A 27331-nucleotide genomic window follows, 5' to 3' on the forward strand; every position below is an offset into this window, starting at 1 on the left:
GATGATCTTATGTCCAAAGAGGTTGTGTAATCTCTTGATCAGCACGACGCTCATTTGAACCTGGAGACCGTTTATATTTTCTGTAGATCTCTAGTGTTTAAGTTTCTTCAGTGTGGTTTTGCTGCTTTTCTGCCTTAATGTTTCCTACCTTTAAGACCTCTCTTTTAAACCTCTTTTAATACCTCTTTCTTCATGTTTATGCATCGACATGACAGGAGCTCTGAGACATTTCAAAACTGCTGCTGCTCATCAGGATGCTAGTTAAAATCTCGGTTCTGTCGTGTATGTCTTCTGTAGATCAGAAAACCAACAACAGCAGCAAGAAGAAGCACAGCAGAAACACTCAGACCAACGATCAGTCCAACAGATCCATCCCCTGTGTGTCCTCCTGTTTGACCTGCAGGTGAGAAACAGGTGTGAGGTGTCAGCTTTCAGGTAGGTGATGAGTGAAGAACAGAACAGAATCCATTTCCTCTTCGAATGCTTATGTCTGATCTAATGATTAAGTAAAATGTAAGTTGGTCAAAATGTGAATATTGTGTAAAATCTTACATAGTCAGTCAGTCTGCCCCAGGGCAGCTGTGGCTACAACTGTAGCTGCCTCCACCAGTGTGTGAATGTGAGAGTGAATGAATAGTGGCATTGTAAAGTGCTTTGGGTGCCTTGAAAAGCGCTATATAAATCCAATCCATCATTATTATTATTATTATTATTATTATTATTATCAATATGGGGATTTCTGAGCTCTGAGCTTCCTTTTAAAAAAAGATGCATATGATCTGAACAAAACTGCTAAAAATTGCTGCAATAAAAGAAAACCTAGCCAGGTTATACAGGGTCAAAGGACGGCTGAAGCCTTGTTCAGCTACTGCAGGGTGAGAGGAAGGGTACACCCTGACACTCACAGGCAATTTAGAACGACCAGTTAACCTAACCCCACTAACTAAATGTCTTTGGACTGTGGGAGGAAGTGAGGAGAGAACCCACACAAACATGGGGAGGACATGCAAACTGCACACAGAAAGAGCCTGATGATGGAATTGAACCCAGGACCTTCTTGCTGTGAGGCAAATGCTAAATACTACGCAACCATGCTAATTATTAAGAATCACATTTGTTTTTTCAAAGTAACAAAAATGATAACTTAAAATTCCATTTGTTTGAGGGTTTATGTATTTATGAATTTCACTCATTTGACTTAACCAGAAGGGAAAAAGACCGAAGATGGAGTTTCACAAAGCAAAAAAAAAAATTTAATAAAAAATTTAATGAAAATAAAATAACACAAGTACTGTTTTCATCCAAAAATATAATTTTTTTTACTGGTTTGGTGCTTATTTTGTATTTTTTTTTTTTTCAAATGGCAGCTTTATGGCGTAAACAGTTTTGGTCAGATCATTTGTATCTTATTTTTAAATTATAGGTTAAACATGAATCTGCTGCACTCTGATCACATCACTCAGACCAGCTGCTTTCTACAAAGTCTCATCAACAACATCTTTAGAAACAAACATCAACAACCAGGAAGCAGCTTCACCTCTGATCACACACACACACAACTCTACTCACTCACCTGGAGGAACAACATGAAGGTAGATGATGCTGAGTTTCCACAAAGGTCCATTGTTCGTGTAAAGGCACTTGTATGTTCCAGTGTCATTAATCATCACATCCTTCAGAATCAAAGACACGTCTCCATCCTTCATCTGTCTGTCCTGCAGATCCACCCGGTTCTTAAAAGATGGATGCTGACTGTCTGGAACAAACTGTCCTTTCTGGTACAAAAGCACATATTCATCTCCCAGGTCAGCTCTGCTCCACTTTAAAACTATGATGTTGTTGTTTGCAGCTCGACATGTCAGAGTGACGTCCTGTCCAGACTCAGCTGTGATGATTTTTTGGTCTGAAAGAGGAAACAACACAGAGCAGAGAGGTTAAAGGTCAAAGTACAACTGTTCACGCAGCCAATCAGAAACACACAATAAAAGGTTGTCTTCTGTTATTAGATGATGATCTTTTAATTACAATTACAATTATGATCAGAATGATTGACTTTAAATATTTTGCTTATTTCCTTTGACATTTGAGTTTTTAGTCATGTTGGATTTAATGAACCTCTGAACATCCACCAGCTATTTAAATGTTCACTTCTACAGCAGTCAATCAGATTGAGCTACATAGAGACAGCTGAGAACTTTTTGCCAAAATGATGATGATCTGATATTGAAACCTATCTGAATCAGTAGTAACATAATCAACATATAACCTGATGAAAACTACTTACTCCTCTTTATCTCTGATGGACACTTTCTATAACTACTTAATCTCACCTGAAGAAACAAATACCAAAGTCAAACAGAGCAAAACAGCACAGTGCTAGGTTATTAAATTCTAGTCATGTTAGATTATTATAAATGTGTGATTCTGTACTTTCAGTGACTAACTGAACCTGAACCTGAGTCTAAATGTGATCAGATAGAGTGTGAGGTTGTGAGAAAGTGTCTGACTGCATTCATAGATGTGTCCTTTCAGCTGCTCGCTCTGATCCAACCTTTGGTCTCTAAGAAGAGGCTTCAGGGAGACGTTTGCTACGTTGGACTGTAGGACCATCAGAAATGTGTGCAGTAACAAAACAGGCAGCACTGAAAGCAGCTCTAAGTGTTTGTGTTGTTCAATGATTTGTGCACAACAACAACAATGGGACCTCTCTCATCCATCAGTCACCATGTGGACATTTTTCTGACACACTTTGAAGCTGATGGACGTTTTGTGTCTGCACTAAGTACGTTTTCAGCAGCTATGGCACCGGCAGGATTCACTTTCACAGACTCACAACCACCAGCTTCACCCCTCCCCTCCCCCTCCAGCTGTAGGCTTTAACATTGAGTTTCCCCACACATGTTTACAGACGAGTTAGAGAGCAAGAGACGAAGAGACAGATTCATAAATGTCTTTGTTTCTGCTCTAACCAAACAATGCTGCTCTACAACTCTAGACTACCAGCCACAAAGACAACAGCTGGAGAAACATCTGTCTACCTCTGACATCCACCAGCTCATCCATACAACAAACAAACATCAACAACCAGGAAGCAGCTTCACCTCTGATCACACACACACTCAACTCTACTCACTCACCTGGAGGAACAACAACAACCACTCCAACAGATCCTCCTGTGTGACCTGCAGGTGAGAAACAGGTGTGAGGTGTCAGGTAGGTGATGAGTGAAGAACAGAACAGAATCCATTTCCTCTTCAAACTGCTGTCAGACATTATCTACTGCACTCTGATCACATCACTCAGACCAGCTGCTTTCTACAAAGTCTCATCAACAACATCTTTAGAAACAAACATCAACAACCAGGAAGCAGCTTCACCTCTGATCACACACACACTCAACTCTACTCACTCACCTGGAGGAACAACAACACTCAGGTAGATGCTGCTGAAGTGCCATAAGCCTGTTTGTTCCATGAAGAAACGACACTCATATGTTCCAGTGTCATTAATCATCACATCCTTCAGAATCAAAGACACGTCTCCATCCTTCATCTGTCTGTCCTGCAGATCCACCCGGTTCTTAAAAGATGGATGCTGACCTTGTGGAACAAATTGCCCTTCCTGGTACAAGTAGACATAGCCTGATGTCAAGTAAGCTTTGCTCCAATGTACAAATTTGATCTTGTTGTTGTTTGGAGCTCGACATGTCAGAGTGGCATCCTGTCCAGACTCAGCTGTGATGATTTTCTGCTCTGAAAGAGGAAACAACACAGAGCAGAGAATTTAAGGGTCAAAGTTATAGTTATAGTTACCATCAGAATGATTTACTTTAAATATAACTATAACTATAATGTTTTTTGTTTAAGATTTGAATTAGAGTATAAAATATTTCAAATGTGAATAGAAATCACCCAAATCGCTGTCTCTGTCCCTCTGGTTTCAATCATGTGAAAAATCTCATCAGTCATTTGAAATTACAAATTGGTAACAACATTCCAAGATGACCACTATGTCCAACATGTCCAACATAAAAAAACAGCTGATCTGCTACAGAATCCTGTAATAATTCCTTCAATTAATTGCAGGAAGTTTTAAAATTATTATGTTGCTCAAGAAACAACACGAGCATGAGATGAATTGCTTCAGCTCATAAATACAATTAATGGTGTTAAAACTGCACATTCCAGGGTGGCCTTTTGTTGTGGGCAGTCTGAGGTACACCTGTGCACTACTCATGATGTCAGATCAGCATCCTGATGTGGCACACCTGTGAGGTGAGATGGATTATCTCAATATAGCAGATGTGCCCACTACCACACATTTGGACTGATTTGTGACCACTGTTTGGGAGGGATGGTTATATTGTGTATCTGGAATGAATTTTAGGTCTCTACGTCCATCCCATGGGGAATGGGAGCAGTAACAAAGGTGTTGCGTTTATATTTTTGTTGAGTGTATTTTTCACAAGGGCTACAGTATGCAGAGTCGTACGTAGTGAGGAGGTAAACTCATTAACAAGCTAATCAACCTCTGTTGGGGTAGCGTTCAGGTATAAATATAAATAATAATAATAATAAAAAAAAACATTTGACACATTTAATTAATTAATTAATTATTGACACATTTAACTATTTATTTATTTATTTCCTATTTTAATGAATTATTGCTACATTTAATGAATTATTTAATGGTGTACTTAATTCATTCATTATGGCACTCCTGGCATTCCACAGGCTGGGCAGTCATCTCCGAATTTATTTTATCTGTGGGATTGACAGATAAAATGTAATTCATGGTGAGACTTGAAGGAGTCAAATGTGCCAAAATGAGTGAAATACACCATTAAATAATTATTTAAATGTGTCAATAATTATTAATTAAGTAAATATTTCAAAAATATTTATTTAATTATTTATTTCCCATTTTAATTAATTATTTCCAATTTTATTTAATTATTGCCACATTTAATTAATTACTTAATGGTGTATTTAATTAATTCATTATGTTAGTCCTGGCGTTCCATATGCTTGGACACTGCTAGCATATCTTCCCTTTGGCTTCACCTGCACAAGTAGCAAGGTAGGTCTCTGCGACAGAATTAGTGTGAGGAGCACGCACTGGGCTCTCCAAATCACAGACAAACAGTATCCCACAGTTGTTTATGTTTTTAAACCTATTTTGCACAGAGAGACATTTTTGAAGATATATTGATAGCAATGTTGAATATTATTACACAGGAAAAAAACAACTACAAGTAAAATAATTACACCAATTGCGTGTGTATATGTAAGATATACACACACTGTAAAAAGTGAAGATAGTAAGATTAACAGTAACAGTATTTATTGTAGAAATTCATCTCATGTAAACAATAACGTGGCGCACAGTGTGACGTGAAAAAAGCCCCATAACTTTAACGTTGCCAGGCGAACTGTATTCCTCGTCCACACATAAACGCAAAAAGAAGTTCTAAAATATCTCAGTTTTCAGTGATTCGAATTAGAGATAGCATGATACCACTCAGTGGCGGTCCTAGCCTGTTTGGCGCCCCGGGCGAACACTCCCTCTGGCGCCCCCCCCCCCCCTCCCCCTCCCCACACACACACAAAACATATTAAGGATTATATATTAGCATAAAACTGTTGTAGGAACCATACTGAATTTCGCCAGAGAAACACACACACACATATGAAGAGAGAGAGTATGCATAGTATGCAAATGGCTACCAAACAGACATCATAATTCGTCATACACAATGAGAACAGGACAAATCAACAACTGACAATGACTAATTAATATTAAAATCTGTAACATAATGTATTGTTTGGAGTTTAGTCTGTTACTGTTGCTATTTTTACCATTTCTTCTTGGAGCAACTGTAACCCACATTATTTCCTTAGGGATTAATAAAGTATTCTGATTCTGATTGTTTAAGGATGACCTGCCATTATCCAATCACACATCTGCTTACCTACATCTTTTGCTCGTTTCTCCTCCTCTTCTTTTCTATTTTTTCTAAACTGGGGACCTGATGGCTTTGAACTTTTCTTGTCCATCTTACATCGGTTTTAATTTTGCACTCCAATATGAACACAAATTCCCCAACTCGAGGATCGCCACAACATAATCTAACACACCTACACCTTAATTCACAGATTCACTTTGTCTAGGGTTTATTTCTGGGATTTCACACAACCCAGGACTCAAATCATGAATACATAATGGGCTTGGATTTACAACATTATGAATGAAATGTGCTCTATTCGGAAGCAGCCGCCCCCCTCCTCTTTCGACGGGTTGTGTGAGACTTTAAATCATCAAACTGTAAATTATAAATTTTAAATTGTTATTGATCCCTTTACCCCGAGTCCTAAAGTGTATATTTATTTTCTTATTCTTCTTATATTTATTGTTTGTTTACTTGCACTGCTGTAACTGGAGCCTCGTCGTCTCGTCTCTCTATATACTGAACTGTAGCGGAGATGACAATAAAGTTTTACTTTGACTTCAGCAGCGAGCAGGCGCACCGAGGGCTCTCGCGCTCACTTTTCGTGTATAGAATTTTGAAAAAACATCGGTGCAAATTATAAGTCTGTATCATGATGTCTGGTGTTTTTGTGTTTGTTGTTTTGTTTTTGTTTTATTTTTTTTATTTTGCGAGTTGGTTATTAGATGCTGCTCCAGCCAGCCAGAGAATCCCCCGCCGCTCCGCCCCGCCCTCTCCTCCCAGTGCCGCAAGCAGCAGGCGCACCTCGCAAACGGAGGGCGCCCTTAATCCCAGCAAATGGGCGATAGAAAACAGATCGGTGCCTATGACATCCCCAGTATGCGCTGGCTGATGTCGGGGCAGCATGAGTACGAGCAATTTTTTATTTTTATTTTTTTTGCCGATGCCGTGATGCCGCCCCCCACCACGATACCGCCCCGGGCAACCGCCCGTGTCGCCCGTATCAAAAACCGCTACTGATACCACTTTTTTTATTGGCGGGGGGATTGGAAGGGCCCAGCAAAAAAAGTTTGGGAACCACTGAGTTAAAACAAGATCTAGAGTGTGACTAACCAGTTGAGCCCTCTCATTATAAGACAATGTGAATCTCTGCATGCTGCCTTTATGTAGCTACAGCTGTTTGTATACACTGAATAAAAAGCTTTGTAGCTGTACACTGACTCCTGACACTACAACACACCACACTGACACACACATTACACTTCTTTGTCTCTGTCACAGCTGGATTACAGTTAATAGACGTTAAATCCACATCGACTCCACCCAGCCTAGTATATCAGCCGTATCCCAGACAAACCGAATCAATCTAAAATTAATGATTAGAGAAGATAATGGACTGTCGATCTGGTTGACATGTTACCAATTCTCCCCCCAAAGTGTTTTTAAGTGTTTTAAACCTCACCTGCTGAGACAAACACGAAGACTCCGACAAACATCAAAGTGGAGCAGAGTGACGCAGTTACAGTAGACATTTCCTTGTTCTCGAGTTCAGATGATCCGACACTTTCATTTTTCAAAATGTCTGAGTCTGTTTGTATTTTCACTGAATAACAGAACCCGAGTTTAAACCTGACTACACGGGAATAAAGTTTTACTCCCTCGATGCCAAAATGTCCAACTCGTTTCTTAAGTAGTGACGATCGATTTGAAGAGTCAGCGACCTCAACAGCCTTCGTCAGTACTGCCTCTGTACCTGATGTGGTGGTTTATAAGGAAGTGACTCAATATTGGCGGGGTTTGTGCTGTGTTTTGGTGATTTGTGCGGGAGACTGGAAACAAGTGTGCGACATGATTAGAGACACTGAGCCAGGAAGAGAGGATACTTTGCTAAATAAAAATAAAAATACCACTAAAAACAGTTCATAACATACTCATGTGGAGACAGGGCCCTCCCAACAAAAGCATACTCCCAACATATTATAAAACTGTTTTGTACTTTGTTATTATCATTATTATTATTATTTTACAAAATCAATAAGTCGCAAGAAAAGGCACATGTTTAAGCATATCCATTTATCAAATTATTTATTAATCAAATATACATAACATGTATTTTTTCATTCAAAAAAACAGAAAAACAAAAACCAAATGTTCAAAGCCCCACAACGGTACTCTGATGTCTCACAGAAATGCCACATCATATCAAACAGAAGAGCTGGCAACTCAGCTCTGTAGAGTGGGCAGAGCTGAGTTATGAAGCAGTTCATTTAAAGTTTAAGATTCAAGTTGCTTTTTATATGTTTGGCCACCAGATGTCACCAAAAATAAAAGCTTCCAGTAATGGATCTTTTTTCAATACAAGCTACAGAAAGCTTCATTTGCTCTCCAAGATTCAAGAAGTTTATTGTCATGTACTCCACAAAACACAATAGGTTACAATAGCAATGGAATTCTTATTTTGCAGGTTCCCTTCACACAACTAAATAAGTAAAACAGTGCGTGGGTGTAATCAGAATTTAAAGTACTAGTAGTTGCAACACTGTCACAGTGATAATATATACAAAGTATGCAATATTAAGGTGTATATGTAGAGATATGTACACAAATTGCAAATTTACAGGTTAATATACATGTGCAGAATTTTACATTTACAGAATAAGGGTAATTCAAGTCAAGTCAAGTCAAGTTGGCTTTATTGTCACTTCAACCATATACAGTTTAACAGTACACAGTGAGGCGAAACAACGTTCCTCCAGGAACCAAGGTGCTTCATGCAACATAAATTTACAACATAATTTAACAGAAAAACTCTAAACTAGCTAACTAAGAGGCCTAGTTAGCTGGCTAGCAGAGACAAGACAGACTGACCTAACATAAATTACAACATAAATTAACAAAAAAACTATCTAACTATCTAAGGATGACTAATTACAGTTTTATTATGTTGTGTATAAATGTACAAAATTGAAAATCTACAGTTATGGATAATTACAATTCCGTAATAGTCAGTGATGCAGTAGCCTGATGGCCTGTGGACAGTAACTGTTTTTTAATCTAGTTGTTCTCGCTTTCACACTCCCGGAGCATCTGCCAGATGGCAGGAGTGTCAACAGTATGTGTGTGTGCTGTCCTTGATGATGTTATGTGTCCTTTTCCTGACCTGAGTGTTGTAGATGTCCTGTAGTGCTGGGAGGCGCACTCCATAGATGAGTTATGCCATTTTAATGACATGCTGGAGAGCCTTCCTGTCCTGAGTGGTGCAGTTCCCGTGCAGTTTGTCAGGATACTCTCCACTGTGAATTTGTAAAAGCACTGAGCAGTTTGGAGGTTAATCCAAATTTTCTCAGCTTCCTTAGGAAGAAGAGTGTCATGGTTTGGCAGACAAGCCATGTGAGTTGTGAATGGAGGACCCAAGACGCAGGCACTGCTGATATGAGTGAGCTTTTATTGGTGGAGAGTGAAACACACAAGCGGGGGTGCTGAAAAGACAAAACTTAGACATAACCTAAACTGGGAAAACTAAACAACAAACCAGAACACGAGGGAGCAGAGAAAACATGAAGGACAATGAGCAGGGAGAACAGCAGGGAGAACAGCATGGATGAACGCAGAGTGACGCAGGGAGGTAACACAGACAAACCAACAACACACACAAGAAAACACAGGGCTTAAATATAAACAGGACAATCAGGGAAACAGGAGGCAGACACAGCTGGGATTAATTGGACATAATGAGACAAGGGGAAGCAAAACTACAGGGAGTGCAGAATTATTAGGCAAATGAGTATTTTGTCCACATCATCCTCTTCATGCATGTTGTCTTACTCCAAGCTGTATAGGCTCGAAAGCCTACTACCAATTAAGCATATTAGGTGATGTGCATCTCTGTAATGAGAAGGGGTGTGGTCTAATGACATCAACACCCTATATCAGGTGTGCATAATTATTAGGCAACGTCCTTTCCTTTGGCAAAATGGGTCAAAAGAAGGACTTGACAGGCTCAGAAAAGTCAAAAACAGTGAGATATCTTGCAGAGGGATGCAGCAGTCTCAAAATTGCAAAGCTTCTGAAGCGTGATCATCGAACAATCAAGCGTTTCATTCAAAATAGTCAACAGGGTCGCAAGAAGCGTGTGGAAAAACCAAGGCGCAAAATAACTGCCCATGAACTGAGAAAAGTCAAGCGTGCAGCTGCCAAGATGCCACTTGCCACCAGTTTGGCCATATTTCAGAGCTGCAACATCACTGGAGTGCCCAAAAGCACAAGGTGTGCAATACTCAGAGACATGGCCAAGGTAAGAAAGGCTGAAAGACGACCACCACTGAACAAGACACACAAGCTGAAACGTCAAGACTGGGCCAAGAAATATCTCAAGACTGGTTTTTCTAAGGTTTTATGGACTGATGAAATGAGAGTGAGTCTTGATGGGCCCGTGGCTGGATTGGTAAAGGGCAGAGAGCTCCAGTCCGACTCAGACGCCAGCAAGGTGGAGGTGGAGTACTGGTTTGGGCTGGTATCATCAAAGATGAGCTTGTGGGGCCTTTTCGGGTTGAGGATGGAGTCAAGCTCAACTCCCAGTCCTACTGCCAGTTTCTGGAAGACACCTTCTTCAAGCAGTGGTACAGGAAGAAGTCTGCATCCTTCAAGAAAAACATGAATTTCATGCAGGACAATGCTCCATCACACGCGTCCAAGTACTCCACAGCGTGGCTGGCAAGAAAGGGTATAAAAGAAGAAAAACTAATGACATGGCCTCCTTGTTCACCTGATCTGAACCCCATTGAGAACCTGTGGTCCATCATCAAATGTGAGATTTACAAGGAGGGAAAACAGTACACCTCTCTGAACAGTGTCTGGGAGGCTGTGGTTGCTGCTGCACACAATGTTGATGGTGAACAGATCCCAACACTGACAGAATCCATGGATGGCAGGCTTTTGAGTGTCCTTGCAAAGAAAGGTGGCTATATTGGTCGCTGATTTGTTTTTCTTTTGTTTTTGAATGTCAGAAATGTATATTTGTGAATGTGGAGATGTTATATTGGTTTCACTGGTAAAAATAAATAATTGAAATGGGTATATATTTGTTTTTTGTTGAGTTGCCTAATAATTATGCACAGTAATAGTCACCTGCACACACAGATATCCCCCTAAAATAGCTAAAACTAAAAACAAACTACAAACTACTTCCAAAAACATTCAGCTTTGATATTAATGAGTTTTTTGGGTTCATTGAGAACATGGTTGTTGATCAATAATAAAATTATTCCTCAAAAATACAACTTGCCTAATAATTCTGCACTCCCTGTAGAAACACTGACAAGACAGATGAACCTTCAAAATAAAACAGGAAACACACCGACTGAGCTCTAAAGACGCAAATGGTAAATGGTCTTTTACCATTTGTACCATACCGTATTTGTATAGCGCTTTACTTGGTCCTACTTGGTCCTGGGCGATCGTGGCTCAAGAGTTGGGAGTTCGCCTTGTAATCGGAAGGTTGCAGGTTCGAGCCCAGACTTGGACAGTCTCGGTCGTTGTGTCCTTCGGCAAGACTGGATATGTAAAGCACTTTGGGGTCCTTAGGGACTAGTAAAGCGCTATATAAATACAGGCAATTTACCATTTTATCTAAGCACCCCAAAGCATTTACACTATACACAATCATCCACCCAGTCACACACACATTCACACACTGGTGATGGCAAGCTACATTGTAGCCACAGCCACCCTGGGGCGCACTGACAGAGGCGAAGCTGCCGGACACTGGCGCCACCGGGCCCTCTGACCACCACCAGTAGGCAACGGGTGAAGTGTCTTGCCCAAGGACACAACGACCGAGACTGTCGGAGCCGGGCTCGAACCGGCAACCTTACAAGACGAACGCCCAACTCTTGAGCCACGATTGCCACAAACTTCACACAGACTGAGGAGACAGAAAATAGGAACTTGAAACATGGAACAGGAGAGCACAGAGGACACAAAACACTAGGGATAATCACAAACAACCCAAAATAAACAAAACCACAGAATATTAATAAACTTAAGCATAAACACAGAGTCCACAGACATAGGAACATGACAAAGAGTCATTATTGAGCATTTTTGATGATGCTGTGTGTTATGGGTTAGTGAGATCCTCACTGATGTCAGTGCTGAGGAATTTGAAAGTCTCTTACTTGTAAGGAAGTTGAAAGTCCACAGGATTGTGACATGTTACATTTGATGGTAGGAGGATCATACATGCATTATAACAAAAGTACATATTGAAAAGTAGTATTGGAGACATATTACAAAAAAATTAAATATTGTTGATCATTTTGATAATAAAGTCGAAATTTCCACTGCCTCCATGTCTCACACTCGTTCTCTATCTCAGCAAAATCACAGCAACAAGCACAAATCCTGCCAATGATTTACTTCCTTATAAACCACTGAATCAGGTGACGAAGCAGTGATGAACCAAATGAAGCTTCAGACTTCACTGATTGTGTGACTATTCAGATCATACCTCGACACAGTGCTTCTGGAGCAGTTAGGTTTTTGTTGACACACAGGCTGGAGTTTCAAACAGACCATCATTAGCAAATACTTTAACTTCTACTTTCACTGTAAATAAACTCACTAAAGATATTTTTCCATTTCCTGTGTTTGAGTCCAGCTGACCTATTGATTTTGGCAATACCACTCTATTTCAGTAAATTAAAGATGGGCATATATAATATACTAAATCTAGATTATTAGCATTTAAATACTGCATCACCACCACAATGGTGGTGGTAGGTTTTAGGTGCGTACACTAAATATTAATACAAAATGATATAATGCTGCAGAGTGCATGCAAAACTTGTCATGACATGAAAAGTAGGGCAGAAAATATGAACTGCAAAAAATACACTTTTTTTCTATAAAAGTTGGTATTTATTATAATTGCACCAAAGTAATTAAGCTTTTAAAAGATTGCAAAAAACTTTGCAACTGTTGATCAACTGTCAATCAAGGTGCATTCATACTAGTCCCAACATCTCCCTCTAGTGGTCATACGAAGGCAAAACATACAAAACGTGCAGTCGGTCTCTTCACTCAAGTTACAATATATCTCAATTCAAATCCTCAAGATGTTTTATATTGTAAGGTAAAGAAAAACCTACAATAAAACAGAGAAAACCCTAAAATTTAGATGATCCCCTATGAACAAGCACTTTGTCAAGAGTGGGAAGGAAAAGCTGCCTTTTAGGTATAGTAACAACAACAGAGTCATAAAGATACTTCCAGAACAGGTGATTATTTATATATGCTGCCTTCATAACTCTTGTGTCTGTTTGATGGCTTCTGGCAATTTTTTGAGAAGATGATGTGTTTCTGTTGGATCAATCAGGTTGAGTTTAGGGCTTTGTTTGAAGTGAAGGTTGCTGTTCTGCACACATATAAATGGGCGGAGAGCACATGGCCAACCTCAGTAATGCTGAAGTGATTACATCTCTTGGAAAACTGTCCAGGAACTGGACACCATCAATGCCAGAGATGCCAGCAGGAACAATGCACTGATTAACAAAGATGGAAGCATCATGGACCAGAATGATGGGTTTTCTTTAGTATCACATTCAAATACCTCTGGCTCTATTCCTGTTTTCCTTAATTTTTTTCTATCATTTTTTTTGTCCTGTAATTAAATATAATAAAATGGAGGATAAGCTCAGTAGTTTCATTTTCTTTTGTAGACAAGATGGAGGATGAGCTCAGTAGTCTTATTGGTTTCACTTTTAATTTTACACATGATGGAAGAGTGTTTGAAGAGTGCAGTTGTAAAATCAAGAAAAGTAGATTTGAGCTCCGACTCAATTCCAGTGTCAGTAACAGCTTTGAGGTTTGTTCGTGATCAGTCTGCTGTCAGGTCTAATGGCTTTCTTACAGTCAGGGGCGGATATAGAGAAATTTTCTTAGGATATCAAATGGGGTTGCAAAATCAAAGCCATTTTTTACACATATGCAGGTTATTGCATTCTGTAATATGCACTATGTATGGTTAAAATACATCAAATATAGTGAATATACACAATATAAACAAATTTCATATAAATATAGTCTATAGCATTATTTGCTTTAGACCAGATAATTAAAGATTTCAATTACATGAAACGTGCATTTTGTAAACTGAAAAAATTAGTATTGCACAATCAGAAAAATCTGGTTATTCTTAGTACTGTGTACTTTCAATGAATACGTCCTCACCTAGTTATCTTAAGCAAGTTTTACTTTGTTATGTTAAGGCAATGAGTTTGCATAATTTCCCGACTCTCTGTGACCTCTTTTGCTCTTTGAATGCAGTACATCACTAGCAGTGAGAAATATTTCTATATAATATTTCTTTGTAATAATGTAAAGTCCTCCTTTACTGCATCATTGAATCTTCTCTGTGGTTTACTTTTTTCCCCATCTTACCCAGTATCACATCATTTATTTGTAATTTCTAGTTTTATATCTCTTGGAGATATATCTTTTACATACTTGTAAATGCACCATGTGGGTGATGGAATGTGATGTGACCCTGTGGTCCTTCCAACTCACACTTCTAATCCCTGCCATGAATTTATCATATTTAATAATAAGTCTAATCTTTAACATGTAGACATTTTTGGAACTCAACAGCTCAGCTCTGTCACCACACACACACACACACACACACACACACACACACACACACACACACACACACACACACACACACACACACACACACACAGTTTGGATTGCATAAAGCAGGAACAGAGTTTAGAAAACAAGAGGGAGATTACATTCAATGATTAAGGCTGCTGAGCATGTGATTTTTGATAAAGTTTTATCAAAAAGTTTAATCAAGGGTCTGTGCGTAATGGACATTTTTCCAGTTTTATTTTGTGAAATGATTTGTTGTTGCTCATGATGAACTTTACCAAAACATTCAATATTTATACGCGGAAATGAAAAAGCATGGAAAAACAACCATGATGAAGAACATTACAATACCAATAACAATATTAATATTCACAGCAACAAATATGTAATAAGCTTTGTGATGCAGAATTAGAGAAATTAATATCTGACTCTGAAACTACAGAAAGTAGTGAGTTTACTGCCCAGAATACTTAATCTAAATCAGAATCAGAATACTTTTTTCATCCCGAAGGAAATTAGGTGAATAATATGAAGGACAGCCCCGGTGTGGCTGAGCTTGGAGATTTCTTCTTGTGCCTTATCCTCTTTACCAGCCCTGATTTATGCCCAAAAGCAGCCTCCGAGTGCAGGTTTTTATAATAACTCTATTGTCAAAGTTACCTTGAAAATATGGTATCAATTTCGTCGTTATTTTAAGTTGACCTTTTTTTCCTTCAGTCACCCATTTTGAAAAATCCCTCTTTTCAGCCTTCTTTAGTTGATGATGCTTTTTATTTGTGGGCCTCCTTGGGTATCAGGTCTTTTTCTGATCTGTATATTCAGAATACATTTGCCTCCTTTGAACAGCTCTCATTGAAATTTGGCCTTCCAAAAAGTCACTTTTTTCGCTACTTACAAATCCCGAGTTTTGTTAACCCTAGAACACTATCGCTATAAATAGTAACACAATCACTAATGCCGGGTGATTTTTACCCGATATAATATAACCAATAAAAAGTAAGGCAAGGCAAGGCAAATTTATTTGTATAGCACAATTGGTTCAGAAACAACAGATCAACAGCTTTGGCACTGATAGATTTAATGGAAAAGATAACGGAATGTATGGATAATAAGAGGTATGCGCTCGGAGTTTTCTTAGATCTAAAGAAGGCGTTTGATACTGTTAATCATGAAATTCTATTAAAAAAACTGGAAAAGTACGGGTTTAGGGGAGTGGTTTTGGAATGGTTAAAAAGCTATGTAGGGAATAGGCAACAATATGTACAAATAAATGAATATAAATCTAATTTGATGGATATAGCTTGTGGAGTACCTCAAGGTTCAGTACTGGGTCCAAAAATGTTTATTATGTACTTAAATGATATCTGCAGAGTATCGGAGATTTTAAAGTTTGTGATATTTGTAGATGACACAAATATACTGTGTTCAGGTGTGGAATTGCCACAGGTTTTGGAAATGATCACACAGGAATTAACGATATTAAAGAAGTGGTTTGATATAAATAAATTATCATTGAATCTAGATAAAACCAAATTTATGTTGTTTGGAAACCAAAAGAAAAACATCGAAGTAGAAATATGTGTTAACAATGTATATTTAGAAAGAGTAAATGAAATAAAATTTCTTGGGGTGATCATCGACCACAAGCTCTGTTGGAAGCCACACATTACTTATGTTCGGGGGAAATTGGCACGGGGCATTGCCGTCCTGGGGAAAGCAAAGCATATGTTGGATCAGAAAGCACTGCACATTTTATACTGTGCTTTACTACTGCCATATATGAGCTACTGTGTAGAGGTCTGGGGAAACACATACAAAAGTAACACACAAACAATAACTATAATACAGAAAAGGGCCATTAGATTAATAAATAATGTAGGGTACAGGGACCATACAAATGCACTCTTTGTCAAAATGCAAGCTATTAAATTCCAAGACTTGGTGAAGCTTAAAACAGCGCAGATAATGTATAAAGTAAGAAATAAATTGCTTCCCAAAGAAATCTGTAAATTGTTCATAGAAAGAGAAGGTGGCTATAACTTAAGAGGGAAATGGAATTTAAAAATACAAAGTGCTAGAACAATTTTAAGAACTATGTCTATCTCAATTGCAGGAGTTAAATTATGGAACAGTCTAACAGAAGAAATAAAAGACAGTAAAAACATAAAACAGTTTAAAGTAAAATATAAAAACCTAATTTTAAATAAGTATAAGAATGAAGAAAACGGGTTTAACCCAGGACGGTAATGTTGCTGGTAATGGTGTTGCGGTTCTTTTTTGGTTTTTTTGTTTTGGTTTGTTTGTTTTTCCATAACTTGTGTATCTGCAAATATACACATTCTGTATTTTTCATATGAAAGAAACTATACTGTGGTGGGGCTTGCTAATTTCTTGTTTTTGATTTATGTATGTTATGTTTTGTTTTACTTCATATGTTTCATATGTTTCATATGTTGTTTGTTTAATTTAAGACAAAAAAAATTTAATGAATGAGAGGTAAAACTTGAGGGGGTAGGGACAAATAAGTAAATACTTCTGCCTACTCCTTTTCAAACAAATAATGGAATGATATTTTGTAATGATTGTGAAGGCACATGTTTGAAATGTTTGAAATAAAAATGAACTGAACTGAACTGAACTGAACAATTCAACAACAAGGTGATTCAAAGTGCTTTACAGAGACATTGGAAACAAAAACAAATAAAAAGCATGATTTAAAATTGATTAAAACAAGCAAACAAACAAACTAACTAAACACACACATTTCACACCTGTTCGCGCGATATGAACCCTTATCGTAAGGGGAGCTACCAGTCCTTCTGTGGACGAGCTACTTTCTATTTTAAATTCCCTGAATTTAAAATACTCTCTAGACCCAGTCTAGACCCAGCTGGGGAACTACCCAGAGCTCTAAACCCACTTAACAAACAAACAAACAAACAAAACAGTATGTAAAATCAAAACAGATAAAATCAGAACAGTAGATAAAATCAGTAGTTAGTGTAAGTTTTGAAATTTAAGTTTAAAAGTGTGGACTTGGTGCTTTATTCAAATGCAGCTGAGAACAGGTGAGTCTTCAACCTGGATTTAAATAAACTGAGTGTTTCAGCTGATCTGAGGCTTTCTGGGAGTTTGTTCCAGATATAAGGAGCATAAAAGCTGAATGCAGCTTCTCCGTGTCTGGTTCTGACTCTGGGAACTGATAAAAGACCAGATCCAGATGACCTGAGGGATCTGGAAGGTTCATACTGGGTCAGGAGGTCACTGATGTATTTTGGTCCTAAACCATTAAGAGCTTTATAGACCAGCATCAGGACTTTAAAGTCTATCCTCTGACGGACAGGCAGCCAGTGTAAAGACCTCAGAGCTGGACTGATGTGGTCCACTTTTTTGGTCTTAGTGAGGACTCGAGCAGCAGAGTTCTGAATGAGCTGTAGTTGTCTGACTGATTTTTTAGGTAGACCTGTAAAGATGCTGTTACAGTAATCAAGCCTACTAAAGATGAATGCATGGACTAGTTTTTCCAGGTCCTGTTGAGACATCAGATTTTTTATCCTTGAACATATTCTTGAGGTGATAGTAAGCTGATTTTGTTATTGTCTTAATGTGTTTTTCTAAGTTTAGGTCTGCATCCATCACTACACCCAAATTTCTCGCCTGGTTGGTGGTTTTTAGATGTATAGATTGAAGTTCTCTGGTGACCTGTAATCGTTTTTCTTTGGCGCCAAAGACTATTACTTCAGTTTTGTTTTTGTTTAGTTGGAGAAAATTGTGGCACAACCAGTCATTAATTTCCTCAATGCATTTACCAAGAGCCTGTACAGGGCCTCGGTCTCCTGGTGACATTGTGATATATATTTGTGTGTCATCTGCATAGCTGTGGTATGTAAGTAAGTAATCAAATATATCAAAATATGACAACACATGACAAATTAGAGTGGTCTTCTTTTACTTTCAACTGTGCCATGTCTAACAAAATGAAAAAAAAACCCCTCCTAAAACAAAATAATGACTCTGGAGAGCTGGTCTTTGGTCCACCCATTCCTGGGACATTTGAGACTTCCCTGGTGAAGGCACAGGCTCCTCGACACGCAAACAGCTGCAGGAGAGAGAAATCATGTAAATGTATTTGCTCGGGTGTAAATCACCCAGCGATAGTGTTCTAGGGTTAAGGAGAAATCCTCCCATTTCCCATCTAGACCTCCTTGTCATGACTTTGATAACCTTCTATTCCCCCCCCCCCCCCCCCCCCCTTCATCACAGGGCCTGATCTCTTGTCTGTATGGGAGAATATGTTCCTTTGGCAACTCCTCAACCTCGGCTATTAAAATGGCATGGGAGCAGGATTTGGGGTGTGTGATTTAGGATGACTCTTGGGATAAAATTCTTTACCGGGTCCATGGCTCCTCATTATGTGCCAAACACGGGCTGATTCAATGTAAGATTTTGCATCGTGTACACTGGACTAAAACCAGACTAGCTCAAATATACCCCAACCTTAGCCCTGATTGCGACTGTTGTCATCAAACACCTTCCTCTCTAATACATATGTTTTGGTCATGTCCATCCCTCAAACAATACTGGATTAATATTTTTCTGACTTTATCAAAGATCATCCAGCTGCCCCTCCAACCTGTGCCCTTAACTGCTTTGTTTGGGGTTCTTCCTGATACAGTTGTCTTGCCGACGCCCCAAGCGGATTTGGTAGCATTTCTCACCTTATTGTCAAGACGCAGAATATTGTTATGTTGGAAGTCCCCTTCTCCCCCATCCTGGGAAATCTGGATCAGTGACGCTTTGCATTTTAGCAAACTTGAAAAGATTAAATTCACCCTGCGTGGGTCTATGGCCAAATTTTTTAAGATCTGGCAACCCTGTTTTGACTATGTTCAGACTTTGCGGTCCCGCAACGCTCCCAATTAGCCAGCTCAGACTTTATTCTATTTTATTTTATCTTATGTTTAAGTATACAAACTCTATTGTGCCTGCGCTTTATGATGGCATTTACTTACCTACTTTATACATATTTCTTTTCTCTTACAGATTTGACTTATCTCTACAACTAAGCTGACCACTCAGCCACTCTTTTCTTTTTCTACACCCACTGGTACTCCTATAATTATGAGGTGGGAGTGTATGTTTCATATTGTTTTATGTTCTTCAAAAAGAAAACGGCATATTGTTCAATTTATCTTTTGTTAAAATGGATGCAGAAAATTTAATAAAAATATCTGAGGAAAAAATAATAATATGAAGGACAAGACCCAAAAACACTACATGCCAACGGGAAAGAGCTCTACTTAATTTTACGTAACAAAATGTGTTTGAGCAGATCAGTGCATCCTTCACACTTCGATTATTGAGTCCCTATAATTCCTATGTTTTGTCAGTTGGTTTAGTCAGTGACTGTAATTATTCTGTAATAGCTGATCTCAACATGAGCATCAGTTTTTGTGGTTCAATCCTCACAGAACAACTTTGATCTTACAAACAGCTGCTGAACAGGAAAATGAAACAAATATACTCACACGTGTAGAGTATTTTACAAAAAAGTGTAAAATCTTGTACATTGAATTCTTGCACAGTGAAAATAAGCTGTACTGTAACACTAATTTAATGTAAGGTTTCGTTTGTAATACTGTTTTAAATGGTGTTAATCAATCCTGTGATAAATTATTGAAGAGGAACAAACACTGTGGATCATAGAGTCGCTGATAGAGAGCTCGGACAGACACTAACACAGTCTGAACAGGTTTGATGACAAACAGAGAAATGAAAAATTAAGTAAACAGCGGCGTGGAAACAGTTCTGGGGGCCGACCGTGCGGACGGCAACAGCGGCGTGGAAACAAGTCCGGAGGCCGGCCACGTGGAAGGCAGTGGCGGCGTTCAGGAGGGCGTCCACGGTGGCGGAGATGCCCAACAGGCGGCCAGGCAGATGACCGACGATGTGGAGGTGGTAGTAGGGGACCTGAAGGCTGCGTGGCCCCTGCAGCCCCAGGTGAAGCGGAGGCTGGACCAGACGAGGCGGACGCTGAAGCGGAGGCTGAAGCCGGGCCAGGCGACGCTGCTGATGACGAGGATGAAGACACAGAGGCTGGACCAGACGATGAAGACACAGAGGCTGGACCAGACGATGAAGACGCAGAGGCTGGACCAGACGATGAAGACGCAGAGGCTGGACCAGACGATGAGGACGCAGAGGCTGGACCAGACGATGAGGACGCAGAGGCTGGACCAGACGATGAGGATGCAGAGGCTGGACCAGACGAGGCTGAAGCAGAAGCGGAGGCCGGACCAGGCAAAGCAGCTGATGAGGATGCTGAAGCTGGACCAGGCAAAGCAGCTGATGAGGATGCTGAAGCTGGACCAGGCAAAGCAGCTGATGAGGATGCTGAAGAGGAGGCCACTGCAGGTGATGCGGAGGCTGGACCAGGCGAGGATGAAGCAGTGGCTGGACCAGGCGAGGATGAAGCAGTGGCTGGACCAGGCGAGGATGAAGCAGTGGCTGGACCAGGCGAGGATGAAGCAGTGGCTGGACCAGGTGACGAGGATGAAGCCGAAGCATGCGCTGGACCAGGCGATGCTGAGGATGCTGAATCCGGACCAGGCGACGGCGTGGAGGATGCAGCAGAGGCCGGGCCAGGCAACGGCGTGGGGGATGCAGACGGAGGCGCTGCAGCAGGTGGCGGCATGGATGAAACTGCTGCTGCAAGCGTGGATGAGGCTGCTGGTGGAGCAGCTGGTGGTTGGACGGGCTCCTCGGGCCCCCCAGCTGACGAGGAAGAAGGCTGGACGGGCTCCTCAGGCCCCCCAGCAAAAACAGTCTCAGAACCAGTGGGCACTGGAGCCCCTGGCACACACAGAACAGAACCAGCAGGTGCGGAGACCTCTGGCAGGAACGCAAGAGAACCAGCAGGCACACGGGCCTCTGGCAGGAACGCAACAGAACCAGCAGGCACACGGGCCTCTGGCAGGAACGCAACAGGACCAGCAGGCACACGGGCCTCTGGCAGGAACGCAACAGGACCAGCAGGCACACGGGCCTCTGGCAGGGACAGAACAGGACCAGCAGGCACACGGGCCTCTGGCAAACACATAGCGGCCTGCAGCTGCGCAGAGCATTGACCCTGCTCAGGCAGCGACAGCTCTGTGCAGTCCTCAGCTGGCTTCTTAAACTCCAGGGGTCCAGAGTCTAATGGGGGCTGAAACCCAGCCTCTGGGGAGGCCCTGGAGTGCATCTCAGTCTCAGAACTGGCCAGCCTTTGAGGAATGTTGACATTGTTCTTGGGTTTGTCTCTCTGCTTAGAGTACGGAGTTGTTGAACTGTCCGTTATGGGTTGGACTGACATGGCTTGCTGTACAGGAGGAGTAGGTGAAGGTGATGGCTGAACAGGTAGTGGAGCAACTGACACAGGATGCAGGGCTGGTGACTGCTGAACTGAGGATAAAGCTAATGATTCTTCTGCTAACTGGGCTACTGACTGGGCCATGGATTGTAACAGGGTTTGTAATAAGTCTGGCTGTGACTGTAATTGAGCTATGGATTGTGAGGCTGAATGTGGCGGAGGTGGCGACTGGGCTTCTGGCCGGGCGGCTAACTGAGCTTCTGGCCGGGCGGCTAACTGAGCTTCTGGCCGGGCGGCTAACTGAGCTTCTGGCGATAAACAGTTTTTGTCCTGCGCCGTACAGAACATCACCCCTGAGTAAACGGTCCCACAGTTCAGACCAACAATACTGTCCTGTCCACTCACCACAGCTGGCTGCTCGGAAATCCCCAGGTCCGACTGTGGCGAGGAGCGTCGGCAGCGTCAGCGCCGTTTCCCCCTCGAAGGCTGGGTTGACGGGCCGGGCAGAACATCCTCTGTCGGACTGGGCAGTGAAGCATGAGCTGCAGGGTGGGTGGTAGCAGCCGGGGGGTGAAGACGGAGTCCATTCAGAATGAAATTCTGTGCGAGCGGGTGAAGTGAGCTGAGCAGCCAGGGGAGACCAGAAACCAAGCGCTGTAGCCGATTAGCCACGGCTTGGCGAAATTCTCTCCCCTCGTGCTCCAGCCACGCGTTGATTAATTTGTCCACGGAGTAAACAATGTCCTCCCGGAGCTCCTTGGGCAGGTTGAATGCTGCTGGGTCCATAGTGGCCGGTTCGTACTGTCACGGCTGCCGAGGCGAGCCGTGTGGATATAGAAGGAGGACCCAAGATGCAGGCAGTGGATGAGATACCGGTGGTTTTATTTACAGAGGTGTAGTGGCAAACAAACAGTGGGGCATAACAAACAACTAAAGACACCTAAACTGGGAGAACTAAAATAACAGACCTGGGAGCATATGACAACGGATGATGAATAGCAGAGAGACGCAGACGAGGAACAGGACACCGTGGAACACCGTGGAACACAGGGTAACAGACTGACACAGAGTTACACAGACTGACACGGAGGAACACAGACGAACCGGCAACAGGCAGGAGAACACACAGGGCTTAAATACACACACCAGTAATCAGGGGATGAGAGACAGGAGGGCAACACAGCTGGGAGGAATCTGGGCTGACGGGACAGGGGAAACGTAAACTGATCACACTCACATACGACGCGGACCTTCACAATAAAACAGGAAACTCAGATACATGGAACCAGACAAGACATTGAACTAAACAGACAGATTCAGATGCAGACTCAGAGGCAGATCGAAAATATAACACACAGAACTCAAACAATAATAATCATCATCATCATAAACTAGAAAATGATAACTAAAAGCGCTGGGTCACCGACCCAGGACCATGACATCTACAAACCTGGAGCCCACAGATCTGTGCTGACCTTTAACTTTGATCACACGATTTCTTCTAGTGTGGTTTAGTGTTTCTTTCTCTCAGCTTCAGTTCTTACTTTTTGTTTGTCATTAGTTCCCTCTGTGTTCCGTTTGTAGTTTCTCTGCCTCACCTCTCAGTGTTTCATGTCTTTATGCTGCTGTTTCTGATGGTTGTTTGTGTCGATCTTCATTCCTGTTTTACTTTGTCAGTGAGGTTCAGTCTTTGACTGAAAGAGCTGCTCAGCACCCTCACAGACTCATGCAGAGGGAGATGTGGTTTGTTTATGATGTAATACTGAGTGCATACGTGTGTTCTCACTATAGCAAGAGTAAGTATAGATACATCTAGCACAATATATACCTGGATGGTCTACTGATAACCAGCGGTAATGACAGATGTTCTGTAGTTATTCAGTTGTAGTCAACTGGACTGTCAGACATCTTGCTAATATGTTTCAATTTATCTCAAAGTCCTAGTGAAACATTTATGGACCGTATCCTACTGAAGACTAGTAACATTTTGCTCTCTGGGTACAGAAACAGTGCTCTGTTTTTTTCTCTCAAGCTCAGAGGTTTTACTTTGTAGGTGAACTGTTTTGTGCAGTTTTAGAGAAACAAAAAAAAATCTACTGTTTCTTGCAGGTTCAATCAAAAATAGACCCTGCACTATTGTCGGTGTTATTCTATTGCACGTCAACGTCAGCTGCCTGCCTGAGGTACCTGCAGGGTTATAAGGAGAGTCACAATTATATGTTGCACCATTTCCTGTATTTGAAGCAACCCTACACTGTTGAAGTTCATGCACTATAACTTGTGTTTTCACTGCACAAGTTTATTTTTGTTGAATCAGATTGTGAAGATTTGTGTTCTGTGTTCATTTCCAGCTCTTTATTTTTATTCTTGGACTTGACTAGAGTACCTCTGCATGATTCACAGTTCAGGGTAATACTTCATTAGCTTACACTGAGCTTTGTTGGAGCCCCTTAGTTCATCCTGTCTAAAACAATCTGTATTAGCTCCTCTCCCTTTAAGGCAACTTTCTACCATGCTTTCTACCTTGCTGCCAATCACTAATAAAAGGTTGAAATAACAGGTGGCTGGAGCATATGTCACTGAGACCATATTAGGTATCGATGATATCATACAAACCCAAGAGTAGAAAAATCGTTATATGTTTAGAGCAATCTGCAGCCTGCACTTTTGGTTCTCATGGATTACTTTATTCAAACTTTTCTTAGCTTAGCCTAGCATAATGACGGTAAACAGGGTGAACAGCCCAGCTGTACCTGAGCTTTCTTGTCCTGATGGTTGTTTGTCCATTACTGACATCGTCAGAGCCCACTGCTGGGTAGACCACAGTTGTATCAGTCTCTGTAATATAAAGCATATACAATTACTGAAACTACAGCAACACCATTGATATATTATTACTCAAGAGCTGCAAAGTAATTGACAAGATTAGGTGATTAAGCGATTTTTATAATCTGCAGCATTTTTCAGCTTTCCTATGTTAACACCTCTGCTGTGAAACTCATAATGACCAGAAATAACTGACGGCTCATTCTGTGAAAAACAAGTGTGGATGACCACAAGGCTGCTATATTCTAATAATGCAAACGCACACACTATACCACAAAGCACAAAGCAACAGGGTTCTCATGACTTGAACACTATCATTAGATCTTGTGGTGAGACGTCTAAACCTTAACCTGGTTCACACTAACTGGGGTCATCAACAGGAAGTAGCTGCTGTGGTTTTACATGCAAGTTTAAAAGTGGTTCAAATGTCTGAGAGGCTGAAAACACAAACAAAGGTCTACGGTCTGTTCAATCTGTGACTTAATTGGCTTCACACTAAACCAAAAAAATTATCTTCTCAAGAACTTTCACAGGCACAACTTTCTGAGAAGATGGAATGATCTTCCTGCAGTCCTGACCTCAACCTCACTGAACACTTGTGGAATCAGCTTGTGAGTGCTAGTCATGCCATCATGAACAACACAAACACATACAATCTACATACTTGACTCTGCTGCTCAACTCACAAATTTTCCTTACAAATCTTGTGCCATTTAAGAGAAGAAACAGACTTTCCAACAGTATAAGATTTATTGCCAAGAAGCAATAAATTAGTGTTACAACAAAGAAATCAAAGAGAAAGTTCCTTACTAATGCCCTATTTCTGAAACATCCTCACCCCTACTTTGCAGTGTTCCTTAATTGTAAAGTTGCAAAAAAGTTGTTTTAGAAACAAATCTAACAACTCAGCAGCCATTTGAAACACGTCACATAGTTTTGCAATTATATTTAAAATTTTAAATGTCAAGCTCAACCCTTTTGATGGAAACACAGTACTACCTTTGCTTTTTCTGATTGGCTGTTGTTGAGGATCTGATAATTGAATGTAACTGTACATGACATAAGTGATGATGTCATCTTCTCCAGCTTCTTCTTGATCTGCTGAAATGATGCAAAATTAAAAATAATATAAATTAAATATCTAAAAACAGGTTGCATTTAGGAAAGTTGTAACTATAATAATAATGTATGTGACCTTTATTCTACTGAAGAATCTCAAACACGAACAATCAGGAGTCCGAGTCTCACCTTCAGGTTTCCTGTGAGCACATCGTCTCACCAGCAGAACCAGTAACACCAGTAGAACCACAACACAGGATGATCCAACAGAGGAGACCAACATCATAGAGAGAAGAGGATGAGAGCGTGATGGAGGAAGAGTGTTGGAGGTGGAACCAGGAGGAGAGGTGAATGTAGGTGGAGGTGTGGATGTAATGCCTTGAGCAGTTATTGATGGAGATTTGGTGGCAGTGAGTGAATGTGAGCTGGTGGGTGGAGGTGTGGTGATGGTGGGTGGAGGTGTGGTTTTCGTGCATGGAGCAGTTATTAATGGAGATTTGGTAGCAGTGGGTGAGGGTGTGATGGTGGGTGGAGTTGTGCTGGATGTATGTATAGAGGTGGGCGAAGATCTGACAGTTGTGGTGGTGGGTGTAGATGTAGTGGTGGATGTAGGTGGAGGTGTGGTGCTGTGTTTGTCTAAAATAAAGCAAACACAGTCATTAAGTTGTCGTCACATTGTGAATGTTGAAAGCTGCAGAAACACAGACAGGTGAGTGTGTCACCTGTGACAGTGATCCAGCTGGATGGAGACGCTCCATGACCGCTGATGTCACACTTGTAGAGGCCTTCATCAGACCTGGAAACATGCTGGATGGTCATGTGATCTGTAGGCTGCTTCCTGATGAGGGAGCCATCTTTATAGAAAGCAGCTGGGAGGTTGGAGGGAGTGGTCTTTGTTTTACAGAGCAGAGTGACGTCATCTCCCTCCATCACAGGGAGGACAGGACTCTGCAGGATCACTGATCCACCTCAACACAGAGACAAACTACAGCATTTCATCCATTTACACACAGCTTCATCAACACTAACTCCACACACTCAGCTTACCAGTGTCATACCTTTGTTCCTGGCTCTCCACTCTTAGTCTCTGAATGTGTTTCATCCGATGACACTATATGACATTTCATCTTTACTTGATAAAATGGTATTATCTACCTGCCCAAATGACTTTATCCATACAGCGTTATTTAAAATCTGTTTTCTTGCTAATGGCCTTCTATTGTAGAAATACACAGTTCAAAAATTACAGGCATATCTCTAAGATCCCTTTCTTGTCAAAGCTTCTTAAAAACGTGGCCAAACAAGTCATTTCTTTTATGGAAAAGCATGACATCTTTGACAAATTTCATTCTGGGTTTATGTGTGCTTCACTCCACAAAAAGTCCTTTACTCAAAGTTTCTAGTGATTTCTAGTCTGTTGACTCTGCTGCATCCAGCGTAATGGTTATCCTGGAGCTTATTTCTGCCTTTGGCACTGGTGATATTGTTTATATCCAACA

General features: G+C 40.9%; 1 protein-coding gene across 1 annotated transcript; it reads right to left on the reverse strand.

Moving 5' to 3' along the window:
* Positions 1-24648: 24648 nt before the first annotated feature.
* LOC113018285 (proline-rich receptor-like protein kinase PERK2) lies at positions 24649-26458 on the reverse strand (the record flags this gene model as incomplete). The annotated part of the gene is made up of 3 exons (XM_026161341.1): positions 24649-24785; positions 25773-25874; positions 26022-26458. Coding segments are annotated over 3 exons (676 nt in total), but the record flags the coding sequence as incomplete, so codon positions are not given.
* Between the last annotated feature and the right edge of the window lie 873 nt (positions 26459-27331).

Source organism: Astatotilapia calliptera, unplaced genomic scaffold (genome assembly GCF_900246225.1).
Source record: "Astatotilapia calliptera unplaced genomic scaffold, fAstCal1.2 U_scaffold_54, whole genome shotgun sequence".
NCBI lineage: Eukaryota > Metazoa > Chordata > Actinopteri > Cichliformes > Cichlidae > Astatotilapia > Astatotilapia calliptera.